Below are 10,442 nucleotides of genomic sequence, written 5' to 3'. Positions count from 1 at the left end.
AAATAGCATTAATTCTTAAATAAAATGGTTTTACGGTGAGACAATTTCTATTTGGCTGGCCCAATATATACTTTTATCTTAAAGTGATCACTTACAAAATTTTAAATAATCACTTTTTATAGTTATAGATGATTATTTATAACCTTAAAACGATCACTTATGATCTTAAAATAATCATTAAAGAATTGCGCTAATTATGTGGACCCTTCTCTTATTGAGACGCTCTCATACAAGACGGGGTGAATAAATACAAAATTTTAAATAATCACTTGTTATAGTTTTAGAATAATTACTTATATCCTCACGGCATCTCCTTACTTTGGTGTTCGCCGACCCCGTTGCCGCACCTTGAATGACGCTTTTGCCTAGATTTCTCCAGTGGGTGTCTTATCTGCCTCGCCAAATATAATGGCTCAACATCCACAATTATTCCCTAATAATGTCTAAATGACTACTCCTTCTAATGTTTTAGAAGCATCTTGGTCTTCTAATTATAAGTCATCTTATCTTTCTTATGGAGTTTGGGCCTATCCTATTGTTGCCCATGCTTGTTACTTGAATGCCTCTTCTTTTTCTATTGCTGCACATTGTGATACCTTCATCACTGGTTGTTCATCATGCTATGACATCTCTCTCTAATTCTCTGGATTCGAAATGTTACATGGATATCGAAGTAACATCCCACATGACCTATTCCCCAGGAACATTAAATAATTATTTTCCTTTACAACATCATCTTAATAATGCTATTGTTATTGGTAATGGTCACACGATCCAGTTTATGGTTACGAGCACGCTCAACCACACCCCTCCCTCTCCCTTGACAATGTACTACACGTCCCTAAACTCATCAAAAATTTAATTTCTATGGGTAAATTTATTACTGACAATAATGTATCTATTGAGTTTGACCCTCTTGTTTTTTCTATCTAAACTTTAGGTGATGGGAATCAAATCCTTCGATGAAACAGTATGAGTGATCTATCCTTTCAACTTAACCTCTAGAACACCATCTACCACCTCTTCCCCTGATATGGCTTTATCTACTATTTCAACTAGTGTTTGGCATTCCCGTTTAGGCCATCCGTGAAATGATATATTACAGTCTCTAGGTGTCTCTTTGTCCAATGATTGTCCCAAACCTCCATGTTTAATATGTCACTCCTGTATCATGGGCAAATAGATTAAATTACCTTTTCTTTTCTTCCGATTCTCATAGTACTATGCCTGTTGATATAATACACAGTGATTTGTGGACATTCCAAGCTATCCATCACACTTCACTTCCTTTTTGGCCACCCTCTTCGTGTCAGCCCACTCCTCTCAAGTCTGCTACTAACGAGCTAAGGCCTGCCTCTCCCAGATCACCTAATCCTCCTTTCGTCTTCGCTGGGCTGCATCCCGCCCCAAGCACAACTCTCTACCATAGTCCACAATCTTACCACCTCTCCCTCTTAGCCACACCACATCCCTAACCCAGCTCTTGTGCCTCTTTGCATGACTACTCGTAGTCAACACAAGATTTACAAGCCTAATCCCAAATATTCTTCTCAAGCTTTTCTTGTCATTTCTTCTTCCCCATCTCCAGTTTCAAAAAACCCTCCTAGTACCCTACGAGACCCGAATTGAAAACGTACTATGCAAGAAGAATATGATGCTTTCATTGAGAATGATACTTAAGAGCTTGTTCCACGTCCATCTAATGCCAATCTAAATTCGTTCTTTATGGCTTTTTTGACATAAGACACATTCTGATGGGTCTTTTGAGCAATATAAAGCTCGTTTGGTAGGAGATGTTAAGTCTCAACGAGATGCTACTAATTGTGATGAGACTTTTAGTATGGTTGTCAAACCGGCCTCTATTCAGGTTATTCTCAGAATTGCTCTAGCATAATCTTGGTCCATTCATTAGCTAGATGTTAAAAATGTGTTTCTGCATGGTCACCTTAATGAGACGGTGTATATGCATCAGCCTATGGGTTTTCGTGATCTTATTCACCCAGATTATGTTTGTCGGTTACGAAAATCTCTGTATGGCCTTAAGTAGGCCCCTCAAACTTGGTATTAGTGTTTTTTCGATTTACGACTAGTATTGGCTTTCGGAATTGTATTTGTGATAATTTTTTGTTTAATTACTCTAATGGCCATGATGCTGCTTACTTGCTTCTTTATGTTGATGATATTACCCTTACTACTTCTTCTGATGCTCTTCGGTTGTCTATCATGGCTAAGTTGAGTGTTGAATTTTCCATGAAGGATTTTGGATCCTTGAGCTATGTTTTAGGGATTGAAGTGACACATTATGCTCAGGGTTTGTTTCTTTCTCAATCTAAATATGCTGCAGATATCTTAGACTATGTTGGTATGACTGATTGCAAATCTACTCCTACTCCAGCTGCTACTACTAGCAAGCTTAGTGCCTCCTCCGACACTCCTTATGCAGATCCTACTCTGTATCGTGCTCTTGCAGGTGCTTTTCAATACCTCACTTTTACCAGGCTCGATATTTCTTATGTTGTACAATAGGTTTGCCTCTTTATGCATGATCCAAAAGTTGAACATATTGGCTGCCCTTCATCGCATTCTTCGGTACCTTAAAGGTACTCTTGGTCATGGTCTTCAGTTGTATAGATCTCCCATTTCCTCCTTACTATCTTATAAGATGCTGATTGGGGTGGTTGTCCTGACACTCGTCATTCCACCTCTGGTTATTGTGTTTTTCTGTGGGACAATCTCATTTCTTGGTCATCAAAATGGCAACCCACCTTGTCTAAGTCTAGTGTTTAAGCAGAGTATCGCGGTGTTGAAAATGTTGTTTATGAGACATGTTGGCTTCGTAATTTACTTCTTAAGTTGTGTTGTCCTCTTATGAAGGCCACCTTGGTTTATTAGGATAATATAAGTGCAATCTATCTTTCTGGCAACCCTGTTCACCACCAACGCACCAAACACATCGAGATGGATATTTATTTTGTTCGAGAAAAAGTGAAACAAGGTGAAGTTTGCATTCTTCATGTTCCTTCCCGGTATCAGATTGCAGGTATTTTTACTAAGAGCCTTCATAAGATTTTATTTGATGACTTCCATGCCACTCTTTGCATCCGTAAACCTCCTGATTCGACTGCGGGGGTATGATAGAGTAGGATATTTTAATATTTAATAGAATAAAATATTTAGATTTTATTATGTTAATGTTCCTAGAATACATTGTTTAATATGTAACTATTCTAATTGTCATACTTAGCTTATTCTTATATCTATTTATACACCTCAAATAATAAAAAAAGTTAAGCCAAATATTATAATAATATGCAAAAATAAGATCAATTATAAAATTAATGAGAATGACATTAGAACTGAAGCATACTACATATAGTTTGTCAATTAACGTTCATGTTCGAAAAAATTGGTATACATCGACAAACTGTGAAGCACATAATTACACAAACTATACAGTCATGTCCTATATCCTAGCTTCCCTTCCCCCGTCTTTTTGGCCTCACGCCTTAAACACGGCCACCTATCTCCTCAATTTCCTTCCATCTAAAATTCTTGGTAATCTCACTCCCACTCATGTCCTATATCGTAAAGCTCCTACATATACTCATTTACGGGTTTTTGGGTGTTTATGTTTTCCTCTTTTTCCCTCTACCACTATCCACAAGCTACAACCACGTTCCGCTCCATGTGTATTTTTAGGATATCCATCTTCTCATAGGGGTTACAAGTGTTATGATCTCTCATCTCGTAAAATCATTATATCTCGGCATGTTCTCTTTGATGAGGCCACCTTTCCTTTTGCTCAAACACCTTCCTCATCTTCTCCAAACTACCAATTTTTAGATGCTAATATTCCCCTTCATTTGCTCAAAACAGTCCATACACCACCTTCTGGGCCTACTTGTTCTCTGAGCCCAACTCCTAATCCCCTCTCCCTTTGCCAACCTATTGCCACTGGGCCTCTCTTTCTATCCGACCCAACTCATCTATCTCCCTCCCCTACTTCTCCCCCCTACTGGGCCTGCCTCAGCAGCCCAGTACCCCTCCAATTTCCAGCACTTCACACCGGAAGTCACTGCAGAGTCCGCAACGACTAGAGCCCATACGCACGTCTCATCTCCTGCTTATGACTACCATTTGGAGGAGATGGATCACTCATACCCCGTTGACGCTGCGGGGACCTCGCAGGCTGGGCCATCACAGCCATCACAGTACCAGTCCCCTGCACTGCCAGAGCGACACCCGAACCTCTCTTACTATTGTAGGAGGCGAAGGAGACCAACTCAGTTGGATAGGGTAGATGAGGGTTCGTGAGCATTAATGTTTTTCTTTTGTGTATTTGAATCGACTATGTACATATATATATATATATATATATATATATATATATTTTAATTGAGTTGTACAATTCAAACATGTGTATATATTTTATTGTATATATATGTTTAATTACTTTGTCATAACCTCCAAACTTTGACTTATGAATGATTGGAGTATTGGCGACGAATCATGCCGCCTTAAAGATACATCGACTTGTAATTATCTATTCTAATATCTCTAGTGCAAATACAACAAACAACAACTCAAAAATAAAGGAAAAAAAAATTAACTAGTTGTTCGCAGTTACTAACTACGAACAGCCATAAAAGACAAATAAACTGCTGCGAACAACTTATTTGTCTTTTATGGTAACTGCGAACAGCTCCAAACCACAGGTTTGAAATTTTCACGTTTATTTTTGGAATTAGTTTGATTCTTAGTTTATTTAATTAATTTTTTTTTTTTTTTGCTTATGTTCTTCAAATTTTCAGATTTTGATTGCAATTTAAAAGTTTCATTGGCCCAATTAACTTGCGGACAAGGCAAATCAACTAGCCCATCATCCACTAACTTTTATTAAAGTCATGACTTCTAAATCTTATTTCCATATTGTTTTTTTCCTTTATTTTCTTGTTTTTTTTACACGGATTTTTATCCTCTTATCCTTAATTATAAAATTTCTATTTTGTAATCTTATTGGCCCAACTATTTTCATAGTACTTGCCAATAAATTTTCATAAAATTAAACTTTAGTATAATTGGAACTTATAAATATAATTAAACCTTTATAACTTAGTATACATCGTATACTTAAGACTTGTACACTTTGATACTCTAAATTATCCAACACTATTAAAGCTTTAGGATAGAAGATAATGACAGAAGGAATTTAGCATTGAAAAATGCTCGAATTGATCTCAATCTTCAAATTAGTTTGTAAGATCTTTCGAAATTTATGTTTAGCCAGATAAATATGGAAGTTTGCCCATTTCTTTCTTGAAATTGTAGAGTATTTGAAAAGTTTTCCATTTTTCTTGAAACCATATGTAACATATGAAGAGTCTCCATTTTGTTATGAGAAACATACGTATAATTCTGTCTCATTTAATGTATTTGTCAGATAATTAATTTTCTTTGCCAACAATATTTCACCACCACTTGTAATTTTTTGCTTTTTTCTTTTTAAATTTAAACCTACCTAGTTTCTGAAATATGAGGCCCTCGGCCTTTGCACCACCCACCCATGGTCAGATACAACTCAGCTTCTTTGATATCCGAATATAATTCTAAACATGTAAAAGATGTCTAATTGCACAAAACTTAAATACTCGTAAAAATTATGAGCTGAAATAATGATTAAAGGGTTTATGTTTCACTCTAGTGAGTTGTGACAATGGCTTAATTCGTACAGCCTACCGAGAGGATTATTTTCCTTTCGCCCTTCCATTCTTAACTCCTTTGATGATGACTGTGAAATGTATCAATCAAAATAGGGCATAAAATAATGGCAAAATGTTAAAAAACTACCTAGTATATACCCCATTTTGCAAAAAACTACCTTAAATAAAAATTTTTGCAAAAAACTACCTTATATAATACAATTGTTTGCAAAACACTACCTTATAACAGATTGTGGCCTTTGACCGCTATCATTAACCGTTGACCCGCATGTGAGACGCACGTGATACATTAATGTATTTAATTTTTATTTTTATTATTATTATTATTATTATTATTACTATTATTATTTTTTTTTTTAAAAAAAATAAAAATAATAATAATAATAAAAATTTAAAATAAAATAAAAATAAAAACAAAAGTAAAATAAAAATAACAATAATAATAATAAAATAAATAAAATAAAAATTTTTAAAAAAATTTAAAATAAAATTAATTTTTATTTTTTTTACTTTTATTTTTATTTTTATTTTATTTAAAATTTTTATTATTATTATTTTTTTTATTTTTAAAAAAATTAATAATAATAATAATAATAATAATAATAATAATAATAATAATAATAATAATAATAATAATAATAATAATAATAATAATAATAAATAAAAATAAAAACAAAAATAAAAAAAATAATAATAATTAAAATTAAAAAAAATAAAATAATAATAATAATAATAATAATAATAATAATAAAATTAAAATTAAAAATAAAAAAAATAATAATTATAACAATAATAATAAAAAAATATTAAAAAAATTAGTTATTTTAAATTTATTTTATTTTTATATATATTATTTTTTCTTTTTTACTTTTCTTTATATTTTTATTTTATTTTAAATTATTATTATTATTGTTATTGTTTTTTTATTTTCAAAAATAATAATAATAATAATAAAAATAATTAAAAAAATATAATAATAATAATAATAATAATAAATATAAAATATCAAAAAAAAATAATTTTATTTTAAATTTTTTAAAAAATTTTTATTTTATTATTATTATTATTATTATTTTTGTTTTTATTTTTATTTTATTTTAAATTTTTATTATTATTAATTTTTTTATTTTATTTTTAAAATATAATAATAATAAAAAATAAAAATAAAAATAAAAACAAAAATTAAAAAAAATAAAAATTAAAATTAAATACAGTAATGTATCACGTGCGTCTCACATGCGGGTCAACGGTCAAAGATAGCGGTCAAAGGCCACAATCCGTTATAAGGTAGTGTTTTGCAAACAATTGTATTATATATGGTAGTTTTTTGCAAAAATTTTTATTTAAGGTAGTTTTTTGCAAAATGGGGCATATACTAGGTAGTTTTTTAACATTTTGCCTAAAATAATTGATTTAAGTTATTTTCGAAATATTCTTATCAAAGATTATTTTAAATTTGAGTCTATTTAAACATTATTTTAAAGGTTGTTAATTGAGAATTTGAAGATGATTACTCGTACTTTCTCATTTTTAAATTCACAATTTAAAATGAAATATTTGATCTCAAATATAAACTAATACTATGTTTAGAAATAATGATTTTATTTGAAAATATAGATTTGACTCAAATTTAGTGTTTGATAAATAAAGAAAATTTAAATTTTAGATTTGAGTCAAATTCACTATTGTTATAAAAGTGATTTAAGATGAGAATTTGAGAATGACTTCTCAAACCTTGTCATTCTCAAATTTTTCATTAATAAATTCATAATCAAAATTTATTAAAATGAAATGCATGCTCCAAACATAACCTAAAAGAATTGACTCTTAGACAAAATTAAAGGAAAAGCAATCACATACCCGTAGATGATCTTGAAATATTCGTAGTCGGAGATGAAGATGGTGATTGAATCAAATTCAAAATCTTATAAAACTCATATAACTCGTACCTAATGTTACAGCTAGGTAATAAAACCAATCCACCTTTCTTCAAAACCGAATAAAACTCCGAAGCTGCTTGATTAAGGCACTTAGAGCAATTTTCTGTCGTCAAACCGGGGGTACACTGAGCCAAAGTGTACAAAGATTGCTTCATGGGTGCAAAGTATGCCTCTTTAGTGGCATATTTGTTACCGGTACTGTCGCCGGCAGCTGCATTAGATATCACTTCACTTATGGTACTTTCCAGCAGATCTGTCCAATTTTGCACATTTTCTTGGATCACTGAAGCACTTTCATTATTATACATAAATCTAAAGGGATTTTCTTGTAGGAGAGAAAAGAAAAATTGGTTTGAGTAACGAAACATGCAACCTTCCAACCAAATTATGGCTTGTTTCTTTGTTTTGCACTGTTAGAGTATATAACATATCCTGGGGCTTCAACCAAAAGCTTAAGCTTTTGGTTGAGTTGGTCTCTTGACATGGTATCAGAAGCCAATGTGACAAAAAGGTCACGGGTTCGAATCTCAACCACCCCTCATTCAAAGTGGAATATTGAGCACCATGTATGAGGAGAACATGTGTTGCATCCACACTTCTAGCCCAAAGGGCTCTCGTGTGAGGGGGCGTGTTAGAGTATATAACATATCCTGGGGCTTCAACCAAAAGCTTAAGCTTTTGGTTGAGTTGGTCTCTTGACATGCACAATTGAGTTACTTCTTTTGTAGCAATTTGAATACAATCATGGCATTGGCCGGGATCTAAGTCGCCTCGACACAAAATTAGACCATAAGTTGGGTTTTGATTATCTAGGCCTTGCTTGTGAGTCAAGAACCCGTTTTTGGTTGATGACACATTGGTGATTAGGTTTGAAACAAGATTGTTTAGATTGGTTTCATAGGAACTATTGTGTAGGTAGTTTGATGAATTGTAACAATCCCATTGAGTGTAGTTTATAGTTGTAGGAAAGGATGAATTTGAGGTTTTAAGCAAACATAATATTATTATCAAAATAAAAAACATGATTTAATTTGAAATTGTTTTATTAGAAAATATAGAGATGAATGATGGATGTATTTTGAAATGTTTTACTTGGTTTGGTAAGGCAATGAGGTGTGAATTTTGGTTATGTTCAATTAGTTTTCTGTCTTATTGTTTGACTATTAAAAGGATGGTTATAGTCAATAAGTTTACAATAATATTCAACCAAAAATTAATACTCCCTCCGATCTTATGAATTAGTCCCATTTGCTTGGGCACGGATATTAAGGATTGTGTGGGATCCATTAAAAAGGTAAATAGTAAAGGGTAAGTAGTGAAGGATAAGTAGTGAAGGGTAGTTGGGTAAGGAAGGTATATGGGGGTATATTCGTAATTACTTGTGTGAACTAAGGGTATTTAAGTAAAAAAGGATTGCCAAAAATAGAAATGAGACTAATTCAAAGGTTTTGCCAAATAAGGAAATGGGACTAATTCATAAGATCGGAGGGAGTATAAGTACGTACAACACTAGGAGTCTAGGAGTACTATTCAACTTCTTCTACTTAAATTTACCTACTTATTTTTTCTAGATAGCTTTATTTGATCATTTTTTTTATTTGGGCAAATAATAAAAAAATTTAAGCTAATCTAAGATTTTTATTCACGATTTTTATTATTAAGGATACTACAAGATAAAATCTTTGACCTTGATATTATTCCTCATCCAATATTCACGGATATTCAGCCTATATTAGTTCATATCTTTTGACTTTATTTTGCTTAACTATAAGAGAATATATTCTCTTATTTTTGTTTAGTTTATATACTAGTATATTTGCTTCCCTTATTTACTTATGTATAGCTGTAGCCTCTTGTAATATAAGAATATGTAATTCTCTTTGTGAATAATACAATTTAATCTTAACCCTTTCATTTATTTTACTAAATTTGGACAGAGTTAGAAATTAAAATAAATGAGAAAAGGAATTGTAGTCTCTTTGGGATAGAAATAAATAGAAGATGATGTGTAAATTATTTTCACACGCAACTGCAAAACATTTTACTTAAAATCAAATGAAAATGAATGAGATGGAAAATAGTAATTTTTTGTCATTTATACAAATAAACACAACTAAAAGATTAAGTTAATCATATTAGAAAATGATGGTAAAATACCAATCTTTGCCCATTTAGAAGCTAGGTTCACTTGATGCAAAATCATTTTGTTAGTATTAAATGGAGGTTAAGGATTGGTTTGTATTGAAATTTTCATAAAATGTATCTTCTCATTCCCATGATTATTAAAAGTTGATAATAATAAATTTTTTTTATCATAACCTTTTATTACCACCTAATACCAGATCTCTAAATGGTAATGAATTGGAATAAATTTTAAGGATAAAATGAGATAATTAAAATACAACAAACATGACCATAAACTTGTTAAGAGATTTTTTACTCCAATATTACACTAAATTTTATTACCATTTTCATCATTTAAAATCAAATACCAAATAGACTATTTAAGTACAATATATGTTAAGATTTGCTATTATAATATTTTTTTTTATTCTCACCTTGAGTAGAAGTCTTATTCCGGTAAATTTTTTATTGCATAGAGATCCTTTTTATTTCTTGTATCTAAAATCTTTTGTTCATCAATAGCTATCACAACTTGCAAAGTCATATTCGAAAACACACGCAACTTGCTAAGTTAAATTGAAAAATACTCACAACTTGCATTACAAACTCTTAGAAGTGCCTAAAGATTGAATATATAATAAATTCTAGCTTCACCTTA

The 10,442-nt window shown here is 31.3% G+C and overlaps 1 protein-coding gene across 1 annotated transcript in view; it reads right to left on the bottom strand.

Annotated features, from left to right (window-relative positions):
- LOC130825959 (cysteine-rich receptor-like protein kinase 15) overlaps positions 1 to 8,893 on the bottom strand; it is a gene marked incomplete in the record, with an annotated part of 23,798 nt that extends 14,905 nt beyond the window's left edge. The window contains 2 exon segments of the mRNA XM_057691415.1: positions 7,581 to 8,070; positions 8,378 to 8,893. Of these exon segments, the coding sequence (XP_057547398.1) occupies positions 7,581 to 8,070; positions 8,378 to 8,683 (796 nt within the window).
- Between the last annotated feature and the right edge of the window lie 1,549 nt (positions 8,894 to 10,442).

Source organism: Amaranthus tricolor, chromosome 10 (genome assembly GCF_026212465.1).
Source record: "Amaranthus tricolor cultivar Red isolate AtriRed21 chromosome 10, ASM2621246v1, whole genome shotgun sequence".
NCBI classification, from domain to species: Eukaryota; Viridiplantae; Streptophyta; class Magnoliopsida; order Caryophyllales; family Amaranthaceae; genus Amaranthus; species Amaranthus tricolor.
Note: the sequence above shows the minus strand (reverse complement) of the source record. Positions and strands in the feature narration are given on the sequence as shown.